This window comes from Diceros bicornis, chromosome 40 (genome assembly GCF_020826845.1).
Source record: "Diceros bicornis minor isolate mBicDic1 chromosome 40, mDicBic1.mat.cur, whole genome shotgun sequence".
Taxonomy (NCBI): Eukaryota; Metazoa; Chordata; class Mammalia; order Perissodactyla; family Rhinocerotidae; genus Diceros; species Diceros bicornis.
This window is the reverse complement of record NC_080779.1, coordinates 15,818,741-15,839,660: the sequence shown is the minus strand read 5'-3', so window position 1 is coordinate 15,839,660 and position 20,920 is coordinate 15,818,741. Positions and strand designations below refer to the sequence as shown.

The 20,920-nt window shown below is 48.9% G+C and overlaps 1 protein-coding gene across 2 annotated transcripts in view; it reads left to right on the top strand.

Moving 5' to 3' along the window:
• The window catches only part of CNNM4 (cyclin and CBS domain divalent metal cation transport mediator 4), a 37,171-nt gene that overhangs the window by 12,456 nt on the left and 3,795 nt on the right, over positions 1-20,920 (top strand). For both annotated transcript variants that reach the window (XR_009217262.1, XM_058534523.1), the window contains exons 2-5: positions 14,779-14,922; positions 15,285-15,419; positions 16,384-16,553; positions 16,811-16,907. Coding sequence is in view for 1 of the 2 variants with exons in the window: in XM_058534523.1 (XP_058390506.1) it covers positions 14,779-14,922; positions 15,285-15,419; positions 16,384-16,553; positions 16,811-16,907 (546 nt within the window). In the remaining variant the exon portion in view is untranslated. The remainder of the gene's footprint in view (positions 1-14,778; positions 14,923-15,284; positions 15,420-16,383; positions 16,554-16,810; positions 16,908-20,920) is intronic.

Here is a 20,920-nt window from a genome sequence, read left to right as displayed (position 1 = left end):
TTGTGATTGTAATACAGATTTCCCTAGTGACTAATGATGTTGAGCACATTTTCATATGCTTACCATCCACTGTGGTTAGTGCTTTTGATATCCTGTTTAAGATTCTTTGCCTATACACAGTTGAGAAGCTAGGATCCTATGTTATCTTCTAGAAGCCGTATTGTTTACCTTTCACATTTAGATCTATAATCCTTCTGGAATTTTTGATTCTAATGTGTTACAGGTTAAGATTCACTTTTTTGTCCATATGGATATCCAGCTACTCCAATACTACTTACTGAAAAGACTGTCCTTTCCCCGCCGACCCTTGGTATTGAGTGCATCTGTCTCTGGATGCTTTTATATTCCACTGGTCTGTTTATTTTTCTTTGTTTCAATACTACATTGACATAATTGCCATAGTTTTGTAATCAGTTTTGATAATCTGATAATGTCAAGTACTTTGTTCTTCAAGATTGTCTTGACTATGCTTAGCCTTTTGCTTGGGAATTTTGTGGAACTGCGTTGAATCTGTAGATCAACTTGAAGACTTGACCTCTTAATAATAATGAATCTTCCAATCTATAAACATGGTTTTTTTGTTTATGTTCTTATCATTTTCTATGTAGAAATCTTATACATCTTAGATTATTCTTAGGTGTTTGGTGATTTTAAGTGGTGTGTGCGAAATTTTATTTTCCAGATGTTTGTTGCAGATTGTTCCAAGTGGGGTGTGCTACAATTCACTTCTGACGCTAACCACCCAGAGTTAGCATCAGACCCCACAGGTCTAAGGCTCAGTCCTCCAGACAGCCCTCACTTCAGATGCCAGCCACAGGTGGGGTCCGCCCCACTTGTGTACTTCTGACCAACCGGCTGTGAATTCGGGGGGTTCCCATGACCTCCTTCAGGTTGGATAATTTACTAGAATGGCTCACAGAACTCAGGAAATTGCTACACTTACGACTACAGTTTTATTTTAAAGCATACACATAGGATGAGGTCTGCAAGAGTCTGGAACGCAGACCTTTGGCCCTCTCCCAGTCGAGTCAGGGTGTGTCACCCTCCTGGCTCGTCCATACTCCTCGAGAAGCTCCACTGAGCTTTGGCATCTGGAGTTTTCGTCAGGCTTTCAGTACCTAGGCATGATTGATTAAGTTATTGGCTACAGGACTGGACTGAGTCTCCAGCCCCCCTTCCTTTCCTGGAGATAGGGCAGCTGCACGTTCCTACCCTCTAGTGCTTGGTTTTCCTGGTGACCAGCCCTGTCCTGAAGCTATCTAGGGGCCACCTTGAGTTGTCTCATTAACATAATAAAGACACTTCTATTACTCAGAAAATTCCAAAGGTTTTTGAATCTCTGTGTGAGGAGCGAGAGTCAAAGACCAGATATATTCCTTTTTGTTTTTTAATTGAAATATAGTTGACATACAATATTATATTAGTTTCAGGCCTACAACACGGGGATTCGACATTCACGTACATTACAAAGTGATCACAATGATAAGTCTAGTAACCATCTGTCGCTGTACAGTTATTATAATATTATTGACCATATTCTCTATGCTGTCCTTTACATCCCTGTGACCTATTTATTTTATGACTAGAAGTTTGTACCTTAGTCCCCTTCACCTATTTTGCCCATCCCCCCACCCCCTCCCCTCTGGTGACCTCCAGTTTGTTCTTGGTATCTATGAGTTTGTTTTGTTTTTTTAGATTTCACATATAAGTGAGATCCTATGGTATTTGTGTTTCTCTGACTTATTTCACTTAGAATAATGCCCTCTAGGTCCATCCATTTTGTCACAAATAGCAAGAAGGTATATTATTTATTATACCACACAAGTATAGAGAAATTTTTATAGTTAATTTTTGTATAGTGACCTTGCTAAATTTACTTATTAATTCTAATAGCTTATTTTAGATTCTTTTGGATTTTCTACACAGATAATTATGTTGCCTGTGAATAATGGCAGTTTTATTTACTTATTGCTAACCTTTATCCTTTTATATCTTGTTCTTGCCTTATTTCACTGCCTAGGACATCTGGGATTGTGTTGAACTGGTGACAGTGGGCATCCTTGTTTCATTTAGGTCTCAGGGGAAGGCTTTCAAAATTTATCATTATGTGTGATTGTGCTGTTTTTTGGTAGTTTTCCTTTATCAGATCAAGAAAGTTTCCTTCTCTTCCTACTTTGGTAAGAGTTTTATAATGAATAGATGTTGAATTTTACCAAACGCTTTTAAAATATCTGTTGAGATGACTGAATGACTGATTTTCTTTATTCTGAATTACACTGATTGATTTTTTTTCTTTCTTTTGTGAGGACATCAGCCCTTTGCTAACATCTGCCAATCTTCCTCTTTTTTTGCTGAGGAAGACTGGCCCTGGGCTAACATCCATGCCCATCTTCTTTCACTTTATATGGGACACCGCCACAGCATGGCTCGACAAGCAGTGCATTGGTGCGCGCCCGGGATCCGAACCGGCGAACCTTGGGCCGCCGCAGCGGAGCACGCGCACTTAACCGCTTGCGCCACCGGGCCAGCCCCCACTGATTGATTTTTAAATGTTAACCCATAAACATTTATTGCATACCTGGAATAAACCTAACTTAGTCATGATGTATTATCCTTTTTTACACATCACTGGATTTGACTTGCCAATATGCTTATTTAGAATTTTGGCATCTACATTCGTGAGAGAGGTAGGTCTATAATTGTTTTTCCTGCCATTGAAAAAAAAAAAACTGAGGAAAATATTACAAGATATCCCTGTTAGTTTTTTTTTTTTTTTTTAGGAAAAATAATTATTTAATAATTAAGTCTTTTTTCCTCTTAAAACTAATATCCTAGTTTAGGTGAGCAAGTTGGAACATACCAAGTAATGTTCTCGCCCTCTTCCCACCCCTTCCTTCTACTTCTAACAGCAAGTATAATGCCTCTTACATCATGTCAATTGTTGCTGCTGATTTTTCCCTCTTTAGGTTTTGATATCAAGGTCTAGAATGATTTTAGTAATTTGTAAACATTTGGAAATGATTTGTGATTACCAGTTACCAACTGGGGTTCACCAAGGAAAAACAAAAACTTTTTATTTTTTTGGTGAAGGGGATAAGATTTACTAGGTTAGTTCAGGAGAAAGCTAGTTCCAGACTTAATGCATCTTGATTGTCAACAAAGTATTTCACAGAATTTCCTATTATATCTTCATAACTAACATGGGACATGTGGGCTCATTAATAATGGTCCAACTCTTAGATTGATTGCCCGTAGGTTATTAGCTAGTTGCACAAACAGGTCCAAAGAATGGGTGCCTCACAAGGCAGTAAGTGACCTGTGAGTCTAAGCAGCCAAGCAGGGGTATGATGGGGAAGGGGCGCTTCCTGGGTGGGAGTGCTGGGGTGGGAGGCCAGATGGCCGTCAGTGGGGATTCCAGGGGAAGAGGCCAGAGTGGCTCCTGAGAAGAAAGGCCTGAGCAGAAAGGGAGAAGCAGTTTGCTGGAAGGGTCCAAAGTCAAAAGAAGGCTGGTGATGCTGACAAGACGGCTGGAAACCCGCTAGGTACCTCCTGATCACCCCCTCACCTTCCCATGCTCACGGAGGCCTTGTCAGTGGGCCAGCATCTTCCCCTCACTTTATCTGCTGCTGCTGCGTAAAATAGCTCTAGTTCTGTGTGTTCCTCCCTGCCTTCTGAACTGTCCCTGGCTGTGTCCTCCAGGAGAGTTTTCCACATCACTGAGGACGAAGACATCAGCATTGGGTCTGAACTCAGTCCTTGGATAACTTAAGAAACCTTTAAAAAACTGTCCTTTGACCCAGTGATGCTCCTTCTAGAAATCTGTCTTAAGGACATGGAGATATAACCAAATATATTTATTACAAGGATTTTCATAATGGTAAAAAAAGGGGGAAGGACACAATTTAAGAGCCCACTCAGGATTGGGATTATATACACATATGTACAATGAAATATTATGAAGCCATTCAATCCTTTAAAATATTTTTATGACATTGGAAAATACAAAGAATGTGAACTATTTAAAAGCAGGGTACAGGGGCCGGCCCCGTGGCTTAGCGGTTAAGTAGCAGTTAAGTGCGCGAGCTCCGCTGCTGGCGGCCCGGATTTGGATCCCTGGCGCGCACCGACACACTGCTTCTCCGGCCATGCTGAGGCTGTGTCCCACATACAGCAACTAGAAGGATGTGCAGCTATGACATACAACTATCTACTGGGGCTTTGGGGGAAAAAATAAATAAATAAAATATAAATAAATAAAATAAAATAAAATAAAAGCAGGGTACAAAACTATATATACAATGATCCCATTTGTGGTGAAAATACATATTGTAATATTTGATCTCTATATATTAATTTTAAAAAAACAAATAAAATACTCCATTAACTGTAGTCATCTTTGGGAGGCAGGATTATAAGTGACCTTAATTTCCTTGTTCCCACTTTTTTTTTTTGCTTGAGAAAGATTAGCCCTGAGCTAACATCTGTGCCAGTCTTCCTCTGTTTTGTATGTGGGTCACCGCCACAGCATGGCTGATGAGTGGTGCAGGTCTGAACCCATGAACCCTGGCTGCCGAAAAGGAATGCTCTGAACTTAATCGCTATGCCACGGGGCCCACTACGCCATGAATCCAGCCCCCTCCTTCTTTCCACTTTTGTTACCAGTATCAGAAAAAAAATCATGTAAAAATTAGATGTAAAGTTTTTTTATTATAAGAAAACTGGCAAAATTAGAACACTGTCGATGATCTTAAGGAATTACGTATTTAGATGTGGTAATACTGTTGTGGTTTTGCTTTTTTTTAAAAAGAGCCCTTACCTTTTAGAGATACTTACTGAAATGCTTGTAAAATTTACAGACGTTTACAGATAAAATCTGGGATTTGCTTCAAAATAAGCCAGTGGAGTGGGTGGAGGAAAGAGGAAACAAGATTGGCTGGAGGAGTTAATTGTTTAAGTTAGGTGAAAGGGCCTGAGGGGGTAATTATATTATTTCCTGTGCTTTTATATGCTTGATATTTTCTGTAATAAAAGGTTAAAAAATTAGAGACTACTGGCTAAATGAAAAATCAAAGGCGTGAAGACCTGGCCCCACGGTGAGAGACCAGTGTAGGGTCTCCTGTCAACAGCTTCACCCTAGGGTGCTCGGGTTAACCAAGAAGGCTCTCTGGAGACGTCCCATTTCTGAATCCCGCTTGCTCACCCCCTCACAGTGTATCCTAGCAGGACTTCTCTGAGCCTCAGTTTCCTCCCGTGAAGAGGGGTCTGTAGGAGGAGATGCACGTGGGACAGCTTGTGGGCCCCCCTCCCCAGAACGTGCCCACCCTCACTCTCACCCCCACTGCTCTGTAGCTGGGGGGAGGTGGACCCTGAGGGGGACACCCAGTGTCTACCCTGGGAAGGGACAACCAAGGTCTGGCCGCCTTTACAGGGCTATTGTAAAGGGAGCTCTCTAAACTTTTTTTTTTTTTTTAATTTTTTTGTGTGAGGAAGATTAGCCCTGAGCTAACATCCTATGCCAATCCTCCTCTTTTTGCTGAGGAAGATTGGCCCTGGGCTAACATCTGTGCCCACCTTCCTCTACTTTATATGGGACGCCATCACAGCATGGCTTGACAAGTGGTGTGTCGGTGCGCGCCCGGGATCCAAACCTGCAAACACTGGGCCGCTGAAGCGGAGCGAGTGCATTTAACTGCTATGCCACCAGGCCGGCCTCTCTAAACTTTTTTGATCATGCACCTTATTAGAAAGAAAAACGTATTTGTGCCTCTATTCATTCAAAAATTATATACATGTACTATTTTACTAATATATATATTATAAAACAAAAAAATTTTTAAAGATGAAATAACCATTATTTTTTAAATGTCTTGTTAATAGTTATCACTTCATATTATTTCTAGCATATACTTTATATACTTTCTCAAGGCACAAAATACCCTTATGGAGGCATTCATCATTACTAACAGTGGCTGTGAGTCTGTTTCAAATAGTTTTCTTAATAGTTTTGCATTATTTTGGCCAAACGCCCAGCCCTGACCCCGTTGTTACTGATCCCCACCCCACAAACACACACACACACTGATTGACGGATGGCTGGTGGGGAGGGGAGCGGCTGCCCTGGCCTTTGTAGGCGCCTATGCTTGCTTCATTCATGTTCTCTTCACTCTGGGATTTCCTTGCAGGGCCCTTGTTAAGCGACTGTGCATTTTGTGAGCATATATTTGGTTAAAAGTGCTCAACATAATCTGCAAATCCGCGTCATTGAGCACACCTCCTCTGCGGTGGGTGAGTGCGGGAGCCCCTTCCGGTGGTGACTGGCCGGCTCGCAGACCTGGTCCAGCCTGCTGTCAGTCTGGGTAAACAAACGATCAAGTTGCTTATTTATTTTGGATTAAAAATAAACATAAACGGAGTCTGGGATGAGTACCCCCTCTGGACACCCTGTTCTAAAAGGTCCCAGATGGGCTGTGGCTCTCTTCTATGCATACATGTGGTGTCTGGCTAGGGTGTTATCTTGCTCAGGATGGCTGGTCAAGGCTCTAGAAATCGCTTCACCTGCGGACTTTGGCAGGTGGGCCACAAGGCCTGCGGTTCCTTTTCTCTCTTCCGTGCGGTTGTCCATGCGGCTGTCCTCCTGTCACTTTCTCTTTTTTTCTGCTTTACTCTGTTTTCCCTTTGTCTCACCTTTCATTTTCATTTCATTAAAAACATAACCAGCTATAATGCAGTGTTTTCATTGGTGGTACTTATTGACTAGCTTACTTATTGAGCACCTGCTGTATATTTAGCCTCGTGCTAGGCATTGAGGAATGAATCAAGAACCACTGAATATAATTTCTGCTGGTGAGAGTGTAACGGGGAGGGAGCCCTACTAGGGAGGGCAATTGGGAGGTTTCTATCAAATTTGCCAATGCGCAAACACTTTGACCTAGTAACTCCACATCTATAAGTGTACTGTAATCTCACATGGGTCGAGTGAGGGACATACAGGGATTTTCGCTGCAGCATTGTTTGCAGTAGAAAAAACTGGAAACGGTCGTGTGTTCATCAGCAGAAGGGAGAGGGTCAGTTCTTCCTGGTGTTCACCAGTGGACACTGTGCAGCGGAGGCAGCCGGGGCTCTGCTCCAGTGACATGGCTGAGTGCAAAGCACAAGGTGCAGAAGGGTGTACCTTGTATTTTTAATTAAAAAATAAAAATAGAAGTAATACATTTATGGTAGACACTTTTAGAAAAGTGGAAAATGATTAAGAAATGAAAGGCACCCTTATCCCACTACCCAAAATACGAATATTTTTGGTGTGTTTTCTTCTAAGTCAGCAAGGAATGATACTGCTTTTCTCCCCCTCTCAAAATGAGATATCTTTCTTTTCTGATTATAAATGTAAAATTAAAAAAGTAATACATGTTGATTTTAAAATGCAGTAAGCAAAAGCTAAAGAAACCAGTATCGCTCTTACCGTTGTGTTTTGTTAACTTTTTGCTTTACACGAACGGTAAGCCGCCATCTCTAAATAAATCTATGTCTGCATCAGGCTTTTTAGTGGCTACAGTACTGTGTCGTAAACCCCATTGGATGGGCCCTCCCGGGCACACTTTGCACACTTGCCTGGGTATTTCCTTTGTGTTAACGTCTTTCCCAGAAGTGGAAGAAACGGCTGAGTCCAAGGTCTTTCACATTTTACATTTTGACACACTACCAAATCTTGAAGAAAAAATGTCATTGTTCTCTCCAGTACTGCACTGTTGTAGTCACTATGATCTTATAATATATTCTAATTTATATTAAAATTAAGGACCCCCTCAATGTTCTTTTAAGTTGCTTATTGATTGAACAGCTTCCTCCCTGGCCCTCTCTGCTATGGATAGCTGGCACTCTTCTTTTTGAGTGTAACTCTCCAACCCCTTGGAGCTGAGGGGTGATGGGGGTGGGAGGCTGTGCAAGGGGTTTGTCTCCTGCTGCTGTGCCCCCCTAGTTCCTCTCCTACCCCAGTAGATGTCTTCTTGCCCAGCTGCTGGAGTGGGCCCCACTCCTCCTGCTGGTTGAGGTCAGCACTATTAATAGCAACTTAATCCTGCCCCGCCGGGGTGGAGGAAGAAAAGGAGGGGGATTCCCAGGAAATCAGGGTGCCCTGTGGTCTGCAAGTGCAGACCCGTGGCTTGAGGCCGGCTCTTCCGGCAGCCTGGCCACCACCCATCCCTGTAGGAGGGCCCGAGAGCTCAGGGTCAGTCCTGGGAACCTGGGATGTCAGGAGGTGGGACTTGGGAGGTCAGCGAGGAAGATGCCGAGGACGCCGTCTTGGGTGGTGGGAACCCCGTGTCTGATCTAGGATCCCTGGATCTTCCCCATGAGAAGAGGCAGCTGGGGCTGGGAGTAGGGCCCTCTCAGGGCCCTGGTGGACTTTGACACCCAGCACCTGGTAATGTGTTTTTCTTATGGTCTTGGAGAGACTATAAAGTTTTTTTATGGAGGGAGGAAGACACAGCAGTTTGCTAAAATGGGCGTTGAGGAAGGCGGAGGAGTGGGCTTTCTGGGGCCCCTGGAGACCAGCCAGTCTGTATCCAGCAGAGTGTTCAGAGCGTCAGCTGTGCTCCAGGCGTGGGTGGGAGGGGAGAAGGTGGCGTGGAGAGGAGTAAAGTCACAGTGCAGGCCTGGCTGAGCTGCAGCCCGTCCCTGGGGAGATGGACGCGGGTCAGCCCATGGCACAAGCAGGCAGCAGCAGCCATGCAAGTGCTGGGAAAGGAAGGACGGGGTGGGGGCTGGGAGCGGGGCAGTGAGTGCTAACAGGACACCCAGGGCTGAGGCAGGGGAAGGGGAAGGCCAGGGGTCAAGGGGCTCGAGCAGGTTCTGGGTCCTGTCCTTGCCCCCCTGTTCCAGGTGGGAGAGGGCCGTGAGAGAGGCCCAGACTTGCTGCCTGCGTCTGCCCATTCCTCTGGGGTTTCTAGAGGCCTCCTGTGCAGTTCTCTGACCTGGGAGGAGACCATCCCACCTGGCTGGACAAAGGTTGACTGAGGGCGGAGTAGGCAAGCTTGCAGCCAGGTGTGGCCGAGAGGAGACCTCAGGGCAGCAGCTTCAGGGCGCCTCCTGTCCCGCAGCCAGGTTGTCTCTTTCTAGCAGTGCTTGAGTTTAAAGGCTCAGGAAGCCCCAAGTCCAGAGGCAGCAGTTATGAGAGTTTTTTTAAAAGTTACTTTAATGTACGTATTTCTTTCTGATTATGAATTTAATACTATTGATTATAGAAATTTTGGAATTTCTGTTCATAAAAGTTTGAAAAAGAAAACAAAAATCATCTTGAATACCCCCTACTGTTAGGTTAAATCATATGAAATTGTTATTTTTTGGTCAAAATAGTTGAATATCAGCAATTTCATATGGATCAGCCAAATATGAACATTTAGCCATAGTCTTTTTTCTTTGAATAAGGGGGCTGCTTTGAAAAATGTGGGATTCTCAGCTTTTGGGGTAGATGTATTATTTAAATTTCATGTTTCATTTTTCAGCCCAGCCACCCCCGAAATCAAATTATCCAGTTGAATGGACACTAATAATAAATTGAGGTAACTGGTTAAAATAAAATTCTATATTAGATTTAAATTCCATACAATGAGAATCATAAATAAAAGTCTTAAGTTGATCCTCTTATTTTATTTTATTTTTTTTGTGAGGAAGATCAGCCCTGAGCTAACATCCATGCCAATCCTCCTTTTTTCGCTGAGGAAAACCGGCTCTGAGCTGACATCTATTGCCAATCCTCCTCCTTCCCCCCCCCCCCCCCCGCCAAGCCCCAGTAGATAGTTGTATGTCATAGCTGCACATCCTTCTAGTTGCTGTATGTGGGACGCGGCCTCAGCATGGCCGGACAAGCGGTGCCTCGGTGCGCGCCCGGGATCCGAACCCAGGCCGCCAGTAGCCGAGCGCGCACACTTAAACGCTAAGCCGTGGGGCCGGCCCTGATCCTCTTATTTTAAACGGTAAATCTCTTAACAGTAATTTCTGAATTACAGAAACTTTTTTTTTTTTTTAATTTTATTTATTTATTTTTCCCCCAAAGCCCCAGTAGATAGCTGTATGTCATAGTTGCACATCCTTCTAGTTGCTGTATATGGGATGCGGCCTCAGCATGGCCGGAGAAGTGGTGCGTCGGTGCGCGCCCGGGATCCAAACTCCGGCAGCCAGCAGCGGAGCGCGCGCACTTAACCGCTAAGCCACAGGGCCGGCCCACGGAAACTTCTTAATTACTAAAATTCAAAATAATTATTTCTCTAGTCTCCATCCGTTTCCCCCTCCCCCTATTGGTTACGTTTCTCCTAAGGAACGTCCGGGTGAACTGAGTCATTCATTCCACAGATATTCGTTGAACACTTGCTGAGTGTGTGTGTGCCACTCACTGACCTGAGTTTTGGGAACACAGACTGAATAAAGGCCCTGCCTTAATGGAGTTCGCAGTCTAGTGGGAGAAGACAGGCCATAAAGGATAAATATGGTGAATAAGCATATTATATTGTTTATTTTAGGTGATAAACTAGTGACCGAGGTTGGGGGGCTGGAGGAGGGGTTGCAGTTTTCGGTGAGGCTGTCATGGTAGGCCTCACCGAGAGAATGACGTTTGAACAAAGACCTAAAGGTGGGAGCAGCTCTGCAGATCTGGGGGGAGGAGCAGGCCAGGTAAAGGGAGCAGCCTCAGGGGTTTGAGGAGCAGCAAGGAGGCTGTGTGGCTGACTAGAGCACGAGAGAGAGGGAGAGAGAGGGAGGAGGGAGAGGGAGAGGAGCTGGGGTGAGGGGGTCAGCACGAAGGGCTTTGGGACCCAGGCCGCTGTGAGGAATGTGGCTTTTACTGAAAGTGAGACAGGAGCCACTAGAGGGATTTGGGTGAGGTATGAGGCAACCTGGCTTCTGTTGTCGCAAGAGGGTCCCCCTTGTGCTGTGTTGGGAGTAGACTCGGTCCAGGATGAAGCAGGGAGATGGTTAGAGGTTATTCCAGCCCCCCGGGTGAGAAAGATGCATGTGGCCCAGAACAGGACCGTCGCAGTGGAGACTGCCAGAAGAGGTTGGATTCTGGGTGTCTGTCGCAGGCAGAGCTGACGGGATGTGCTGAAAGGGTTGGACGTAGAAGGGTAGAGAAATAGAGGAGGCAAAGTTTGCTCCCCCATGGCCTGATCAACTGGATAGACGAGCTGGGGAAGCTGGCGGGAAGGGCAGGAGCTTGGTTTTGGCGGTGTTAAGTTCAAGATGTACGCATCCACGAGGCGCCAGCTGTCAGCCAGCAGTTGGCTATATGAGTCTGGAGGGCACAGGGGAGGGCTGGGCTGCAAATGTTTGTTTGAGACGCCTTGCCATATAGTTTGTATTTAAAGTCACGAGGCAAGGACTGAGCCCTGGAACCTTCCTGCATTAAGAGGTCAGACAGAAGGAGCAGCCCCTGAGCTCAGAGGAACACCAGGAGAGCGGTGTCGTGGAAGCCAAGGGGAGGAAGGGTTTCCAGGAGGAGGGAGAGAGTGACCCCTGGTCAAAGGCTGCAGCCTGAGCATGAGACCCCACCATTGGAGGTCACCTTGGCAAGAGAGGTTCTCTGGCCAGGGGAGGGGAAGATTCTGCTAAGACAAAAAAATGTCCCCTCTGGGCAGACAAATTAGAAAAAAGCAGACAGAGCCCAGGATCCCATGGCTGGGCCAGCACAGGGTGACTGACTGGCCTCCAGCCCAGCACCTTTGTCTGGGGCCCCACTGGCCAGCCATAATCAACGGCAGTGCACCGCGCTCTTGGTATGCAGAGCAAGGGTGACTGTGGGTGGGGCCCCACGTCTGCACACCTACCAGGTACCTGTCTCAAAGGTGCTGCCACAAGAGGGCACCCACACGCACCAGTGGATTCCACGGACGGAGGAGCCTCGGGAGAAGGCTGGAGGGCTGAGTGTGGCCCCAAGATCGAGCTCAAGGAATCGGCTCATTTCATCTGCAGGAAGGATATTTCTGTCCCTTAGAGAAGCCACCAGCCTTTCACTGTGAGGCCTGGTGCCCCCGTGACTGGTTGCTGGTCAGGATTTGTTCTGAGTGGTGGGTTACTGGGAGGTGTCAGTGGGGGGAGGACACTTTCTCAGACTGTGGAAGCTGTGTCTCTTCTCCGCAGGGGTCTGCCTTCTGGTGTGAGCAAGGTGCTGCTAACTGAGCCGCCTTCAGAGGCACACCCCCTTCCCTGGGGCTCAGTCCACGGCAGTTCAGGCACAGAGGGTCCTTGCTCAACCCAGCCTCTCACCAATTTCCTTTGTTTGTTCGCCTTAATTTTTTCTCAATTAAAAAAAATTATAGCAGTGAAACAGTGGACACAGAGAACAGATTAGTGGTTACCAGAGGGGAAGGGGGTTAGGGGAGTGGGCATAAGGGGTAAAGGGGCACATATATATGGTGACTGACAAATAATGTACACCTGGAATTTCACAATGTTATAGACTATTATGAGCTCAATAAAATAATTAAAAAAAAAAAAACCTGGAAAAAAAATTATAGAGGCTGGCCCGGTGGCGCAAGCGGTTAAGTGCGCGCGCTCCGCTGCGGCGGCCCGGGGTTCGCTGGTTCGGATCCTGGGCGTGCACCGACGCACCGCTTGTCAGGCCATGCTGTGGCGGCGTCCCATATAGAGTGGAGGAAGATGGGCACGGATGTTAGCCCAGGGCCAGTCTTCCTCAGCAAAAAGAGGAGGATTGGCAGATGTTAGCTGAGGGCTGATCTTCCTCACAAAAAAAAATTATAGCAGTGAAACATCCCATCAAATAGAACCATGTAGAAGGGTAGAGAGTAAGGGATAATAGGACCCCTCCCCCAAACTCCAGATACCCCCCAAAGGTGACCACTGTTCCTGCTTCTAGACATTTCCAGGGCAGTTCGAGCCCCGCCTTGTTTCTGCGCAGGCGGGGGCACCATGTGTTCTGTCCCATTACTTGCTCTTCCAACAGCCCGCCTTGGGCTTCATTCCACATTTCGTCCACCAGCCCTGCCGCCTTCTCCCCAGGGCAGCAGTGGCGCCTGTTCAGCACTCCTGCTCCATCGCTATTGATTTAGGCTGTTTCTGGTTTGAGGTTGTTAAAAACAGTGTTCTGATGGAACCCTTTTGCTTTTGTGCCTTTCTGCTTTTGTGGGTAAGTTCCTACAAGTGGGAATTCTGAGTCCAAGCGTAGGGACCCTTACTGTTGAGACACCCTGCCAGATTGGCCTCCTGAAATGTGCCCATTCACCTTCCCACTAGCCAGAGCACCTGTGAGCGCCCACTTGTCTTCCCCCAACCCTCGGCTTACCGGGCTTCTTAGAGCGTGTCTGTCTGGAAGGTGGTAAGAGCTCCCTTGCTTCAATTGTGGTTCCTGTCTGATGACATAGTTTAGCTGGCTGCCCCAGGCCCCTGGCAGCATTGTTTCTCTCTCGGGAGGGTGCTCCTGAGTGGGAGCCTCCAGCAGAAGAAGAGGCCCCAGGCCCACCCCAGGGTGCCACCTGCTGGAGAACCTTGGCGGATCTCTTGCTCTTGTTGGCTCATCTCTAGAAGATCCGGGGAAGTTCTTAATCGAGTCTAGCCATGGTTCTGTCTAGCAAGGTGCTGAAAGTTTTTTGACCAAAACTTGTAGCTGGAAATAAGTGTATCATAGTGACCAGCACATGTGTGAAAAAGTTTAACAAAACAGGACTCCCACCCTCATCACATGTGGTGTACTCTGATATTTTTTACTTTATTCTACTTTTTAAAATGCTGGTCATGAGAACTGGCGTCTCTCTGTTCTCCCTGGGAGGCCCCTCGGAGTTCTGAAGAGCACATCCCGGGGTTGGGAGATTTCCTGTGGCCTTAGAGACCTGGGAAACATCCCCTACAGAGAAGTCCCTGGACGGAGGCCCTGAGATGGGATTGTGGAGGGGAAGCTGTGCAGGAGACCCTGTCTGGACCTCCTTAGCTCTCCCGGGGCTTTTTCCCTTAGGCTGCTCCAAACCTGTGTCCCCGCCTGTGGGGCACACAGTTCCCTCTGACCTAGAGTATGGGCCAAGCCCTTCTTGGCTGTCTCCCTGTTGTCACGCACTGGGGCAAGGGGCACGAGAGCAGGGTGGGAACCCGGAAGGAGAGCCTGGGAAGCCTTGCCACCCGACAAAGCTTCTGTGGAAGGTCTTTCCTCCTCATCCTCTGCCTCCTAACTTTCTCTTGCTTTAGGTTGAAGCGGTGGCCCTTCTCTAATTATAGTACTTGCCTGCCCTAATTACGGCCTGGGCTAATTTGTTAATGGCTTTGAGAACGAGAGCCTTTGCCTTGGGCAGTATTACGGCCCCTGGGTACATGCGGGGGAGTTCTGCCGGGGAGAGCTGGGGGAGGGATGTGAATGGCCCTTGAGGGGTGGGCCCCCATGGGGGCGGGCACTGTGGGCCCCCTGGGGAGCCCCATGTCCAGCTGGCACACACATGTCTCTGACTGATGACTCCGCTGTCCATGGGTTGTCAGTGTGGGTCTTTCCCCTCCCCAGGAGTTCCAGGAGCCCCTAATATATGGCACTGGCCAGGACCTTGCCATTTTCATTCTATTTAAACAAATAGTCCTTAATAAATGGCTTTAAATTAAAAATACTTTTGGTTTTCCTTTTCATAAAAGCAATATCTGTTTGCAGTAGAAACTTCAGGAAATACAGAAAAGGGAAAAAAACCACCCCTGACCCCACCCCCATGACTCATGGCCCCAAATGCATTAGTATTTTGGTGGAGGAGTCTCATGACTGGCCCCTTTGCTCTTGTCTGACTCGTCACGTTGTCCCCCCAGGGAAGTCCCACCTGGCCATCGTGCAGAAGGTGAACAACGAGGGTGAAGGTGACCCCTTCTACGAGGTGCTGGGCCTGGTCACCCTGGAGGACGTCATTGAGGAGATCATCAAGTCAGAGATCCTGGACGAGTCGGACATGTACAGTGAGTTCCCCCTCCACCGGCCCAGACCCCCTTTCTTGCTCAGACCTGACATCTGGTGTTGTCCCCAAGTGGAAAGGCCACAGTGCAGGGACGTGGGAGGCCTGGCACCTGGAGACCCAGGAGCTCAGTGCCTCGCACTGGCCGGGGAGAGCAGGAACACACTGCCCGGAGCGGTGAGAGGAGGCTGCGTTTGTTCCTCCCGGCCTTGGTGCTGCAGCGTCAGCCTGGGGGCCTGGCCCTGACCCGGATGCTGCTGCTTCTGCCGGGAAGAAGGGACCGCAGAGCTGGGAGCTGGCGGGTTCCAGTCTGTTCCTGAGTCCTCGGGGGACAGAGTTCTCAGTTCCAGATTGTTTCTCTTGCAGCTGACAACCGAAGCCGGAAACGGGTATCTGAGAAGAACAAACGCGACTTCTCCGCCTTTAAGGATGCTGACAACGAGCTCAAGGTGAAAATTTCTCCTCAGCTCCTTCTGGCTGCTCATCGCTTCCTGGCCACGGGTAAGAGCAAGAGGAGGGCCTTCAAGCGTTGGTGGAATGTGAGGGGGACGTCCTGGGCCTCGGGGACAAAGGCTGTGGCAGATGAAAGGTGCAGGGACAACATGGCTGCCTCTAGAAGGGGCGAAGCAGCTTCCCTCGATGCCTGGGGGGCTCCCTGCCTTTTGTCTTCTCTGTTAATGGGTTGCCATTGCAAACTTGTAGAAAGCCCCTGAGTTACTTGTAAAAACAACCACTGAGAGTACCTAAGGTGGGCACTGGCCTCCCTGGGCCCATGGAGGTCTCTGGAGTCGGAGTGAGAGGGAGGCCCTTCCAGCTGCTGGAGGCTGCCCAGGTTCTGTCTCTCCCCATCCCCCTGCCTGCATATGCCTGGGCCCGCAGCACTTGACCTCTAGATCAGTGACGTCTCTCTGCTCACCCGTGATCAGAGCTCCCTTGGGGACCTGGGTGATTGATAAGAAAAACACTTGCCTGCTCTGACCCCTCCCTTCTAATGTGACTTCCTTCCCAACCCTCACTAGCTAAAGCTGTGCTCATTCCTTCTCCTTTATTTTTCCTGCCAGGATATTGATGATATTGACAATGATAGTAATGGTAGTAATGTTTATCAGGCACTTTCCATACGCCGAGACTGCGTCTAAGTGCTGTCCCTATATTCTCCCGTTTAACCTCACAACGATGCTGGGAAGTTTTTAATCCCCATTTTACAGATGAGGAGACTGAGACATAGGTTAAAGAATTTGCCCAAGGTCATCTACTCTTGGCGCAGGAGCCACCATTCAAGCCCAGGCAGGCAGACAGACTGGAGTCCAACCAGCCCAGAGCCAAGGGCGCTTCCCCTCCAGGGAGATGCCGAGCCGAAGGGAAGGGCCTGGCTGGTGAGGGAGCCGTCCCAGGCAGCAGTGACCATGTTCCAGGCCCCGCCTGGCCCAGGCTCCATGTGAAGCCCTCCTCTCTCCTCCTGCAGAGGTTCCCCAGTTTAGCCCATCTCTGATATCAGAGAAAATCCTACTTCGGCTGCTCAAGTACCCAGACGTCATTCAGGAGCTCAAGTTTGATGAGCACAACAAATATTACGTCCGCCATTACCTGTACACCCGAAATAAGCCAGCTGACTACTTCATCCTCATCCTGCAGGTGAGCTGCCCTCCTGTGCCCACTCTCCCCTCCTCGCGTGCTGAGGGGAGTGCAGCCTGCCCTGAGCCTCTGCCCCCTGTTGCCCGTCTTCTTCCTGTGAGGCCCCCAGGCGGGGCCCCTGAGCCCTGCAGGCCTCAGCACCAGCTCCTCCTCGTGTGGCCCACAGTCCCAGTCGCTCCTCACCTCTGCCTCTTGCCTCCTCCTCTTCTCCCCAGTTGTGTGTTTCCGTTTGTAACCGTGACCCCGTGTTCTTTCAGGGGAAGGTGGAGGTGGAGGCCGGGAAAGAGAACATGAAGTTTGAGACGGGCGCCTTCTCCTACTACGGGACCATGGCCTTGTCCTCGTCCCCCTCTGGTGAGTCACCGGGCCGCACTGGGCAGAGACATTGACTGGCACCCCAGAACTTAGGGCAGTCGAGATGGCTCATACCCTAGGTGGCTCGGGGGAGAGGGAGGCCAGTGAGGGCCGGAGCTGCCAGGGCCCCGAGGAGGTGGCCTGGAAGAACAGTGACTTGCCCGCTTGGACAGGAGTCAGAGGGTGGAGGGGAGGTGATGGGAAGGGGATTCTGAGCAAAGGCCTGGAGGGAGCCGAGAGTGTGTCCTGAGATGGTGGGACCAGCCTGCCAGATGGGAGGAAGACCGTGGGGAGTAAGGACGTGTCAGGGAGCCCCAGAAGATCGGTGGCGTTTGGTTGTGAGAGGAAGCAGGAAGTGGCGAATGGCTTTGAGCAGAGGGAAGTACAGTAGCAGAATGGACCAGCCGGGCGAGCAGGCCATGGTGCCTCACTGGGCGGAACAGCGGGAAGAGTCGAGAGAAGGAGGCGGTGGAGGGGCTGCAGGCCCTGCTCGTGGAGGCTGGGACGGGGGAACTGCTGAGTGGGGTCCGGGGGTCCACAGTGCCCGTGGGTGGAGCCAGGCCAGGGGCTGTTTGCTGGGCAAGTTGCAGGTGGGTTTGGCTTTTCGGGGGGCTTAGCCACTGCCATTTGGTTAAGGTTCGGTTCTGATGGAATAAAGGGACTTGGGGGCAAAGAAGGGACTGGACACCCTCCCAGAGAGGTTGTGGGAAGTCCAGGGAAGGGCCACTCTAGCCACCCCAGTGCCCTCTGCTTCTCCAGTCCTGAGGGGCTCCCTGCTAGTTGTGTCACCCCTCCATGCCTTGAGAGGGTCCCCACGTTGCTGCGGGCTGGAGAGTGAAAGTCCGCTTTGGTGCTGGGGGATGGGCCACACGGTGAGGGGCTGCTGCAGCTCCTGGGAGCCGGTGTGCCGTGCCTGTTGCTGTCCGTTGAGAAAGAGGACCCCGTGCTGGGGGCCAGGCACCCATGTGTATTGACAGCACTCAGCTCACCCACTGGCGTCCTCTCTGCCCTCCACCAGCGTGAGCCAGGACTGTTGCAGGGAGGGAGTGGGGAGACAAGGCTCCAGAGCTGGGTTTTAGAGCAGGCGGACCCTGCCCGGACACTGCAGGCCTGGAGAGGACTTCTCTGCCCCTCCCGGGAGCACCTCTTGAGCACCGCTTGGGGAAATCTAGTTCAGAAGGGCAACGGTCATGGGACATTTCCTCCAGGCATTCTTTCTCTGCAGTGATGCCTCAGAGGCCTGGGTCAGGATCCTGGGCTCTGTCCCTTGACCTGATGGCCCTCAGTGCCCACTTGGAGTGGCTGGAAGGGAGGGGAAATGACTTTCGGGGAGCTCCAGAACCACCATGTGAGCTCTGGGTCCACCCTGCCAGCTTCTGCCCTTCTCGGAGCAGGTCTCATTGGTCTGCCCTGGGCACTCTTCCCTCTCTGCCCGACGGGGCCTGGCCCCCAGCGGGTCTGCTCCTCCACTCTGTTCCTGTGCCCCACGTCCTGTCCCCTGACCCCGCCGTCACTGACCTTTTACTCTTTTGCTCCAGTGCCTTCCACCCAGGTCGGGTGTCCGCCTGGCAAGCGGAACTCCCTGCTCTCCTGGCTCTCAGGTAACATGGCACGGCTGGAGGAGTTTGCAGTGCCACCTGTCGCCTGAGCCCGCACACCACAGCTGCATTAACCTCTCCCAGCAGGCACTGGGGCTCCCCATACACACCTGGGGGCATCCCACCTGTTCACACTTGTGGGCCAGCCTGATTTGCACTGGCTTTGCTTGGCCTAGGGCCCAATGACTGGGTGGCCTTGTCCTGGTCCTGGAAGGGCTTCCCCAAAGGTCTTTCAGTCCTTGAGAAGACACACGCACCTACACACACACACAGCTACACCCACACACACACCCTCCTGCAGATGATACGCTGGGAATGCAGGGTTGCTCCCGGCCAGGCCAGGTGAGCCCAGTGGTTCAGCACCCCCGATCAAGTCTACTCGCAGACCTCAGAGGACAACTTGTCATCTCATCAGCTTGCTCTAAAACACTTTCCACTTTTCCTCACAAGCTTTGCTTTTCCTTCTGTTGCTGCTGGTGTCTGCCTGCCAGGGGGAGGCGGCAGCTGGGCAGTTAGAAGTGCCCTGTTTGGATGCTGTCCGCACAGTTTCTAGCTAAATGATTATGATTCTGGGGAGCCAACTCACCCTTTCTCAGTGTTGGTTTCCTCGTGTGAAATGGGAACAATGCATGTGCCCATTTCTTAGAATTGTTAGGAGCAGTAAGTGAGAGAATTGATATAAAATGTTTAGTTAGAGCTCAATTACTATTTCTGTTTTTTCTCTCTTACAACTAAAATGTGACATGCCAATCAGAAAGTGTTTAGGAAAAGGTCAAAGACCATATGCTGTTTCTGGCCTTTGGTATGTCACACTCCTGAGCCCTGTCCCAGGATTGGTGGCAGCTGTGTTGGCCAAATTCATTCAATTTGAGGGATTCCCATCCCACAGAAAATGAGGCAGCAGCGAGTGGCGGAAGGTGCTGGTCTCATCGCCAGAATTCTGGCCTGGGCAGGAGAGTCCGGAGGAGCGTAAGAATGTTCATTACGAGTGTCTTGGAGCTGCAGTCTCAGTGCGTGGCTCCTGAGGCCCCTTCACAGTGCTAAAAACCTGCCACCTCACTGGGCTGTTTCGTACAGCTGCGTTTTTTCCTTCTTAAATGTACCAAAGCAAACTTTTCTGTTGTCCTCTTTAAAAAAAAAAAAAAAGTAGTAGTAAAAAGATGACTTAAAAGTCACTTGTCCCTTTCAAACACAACCAGCTTTTGGCTGTGAGAGGAAGTAGGAGCTGTGAGTGGTCTTGGAGCGGGGTTGTCTGATGGGAACAGAGGGGACCGTGTTGGCTTTCACTGGCCAGCACCTAAGCCTCACTCTCCTCTCTTTGTGTGGCCGGGTTTATGCACACGTGGGTTGAATCCTGATGTTTTTACCTAATGTGGGAAAGAGACGCTTTTCATAAGCTGTCTAGTGAGAGCCACACTGTGTTCCACCAAGCAGGTGTGGCTTCATTTGTTATTTCCCTCCTTATGCATATTCACAGCCGTCTGTATTCTAAATAACACCATGGTGTAACCCTCTTTATGAAAAAACTTTATCTGTGTTTAAGATTATGTCCATAGAATATTCTTTCAGAAATAGAATTACCAAGTCAAAAATCCCTATTTTTTTGTTACATTTATTGTTTTGTTTTAATCATAAAAGTAACAGTTTATTTAGAAAATTGGGAAAATAGAAAAAAGTCTGAAGAAAATTAAGAAGCATCATAATTTCATTATTCAGAAACAAACGCTTCATATTTTGGTGTATTTCCTTCTAGGACCTCTGTTTGTAATAGGTCGTGTCACTAATTTACGTTGGTTTTAAATTCACTTCCTGTTTCTGGAGTGTTAATAAGCATTCATTGAAAGCATTCCGTCATCCAAATAATTAATTTGAAGTATTAAGTAATAGCCCTAGTATTGCTGTTTTTTCCTACAAGTTAATCAGAGGTGTTAAGTTAGAATAAGTGTTACATGCACGTGCTCCTTTAATGATGCTGCACTCCCCAATCGTAGAATGTGCAGACTGTATTCTCCTAGTTTTGTGAATGAAGCTCAGAGCCAGAGTATTGCTCAGCTGAGCCTCACGTGGTTAAAGCTATACTGGTCGCTCAGTCACCTGGATTCAATATGTTTGCTCTCTTCACTGGGCTGTTTGTTAGAACAGCTAACTTAGTAGTTAGTAACTTAGTAGTTTAAGCAAATCAGCTTAATCTACTTCCTGTTGGTTTAAAACCAGCCAGCCTGCCTTCACAATTAACTTCTTCCTGCATTTCGTCGTTTTCTAAGTGTTCTCAAAAATAAGAGCTAACGATGCACAATAATACGTGCAGTTCCTTTTTCAAGATAAGGAGACTGTTCCTTCCTCATTTAGGTTGAGTCATTCCCTTCTGCTGGTTCCAGTCAACTGAATGGAGGCCTGTGCTGCCCCTAGTGGTGG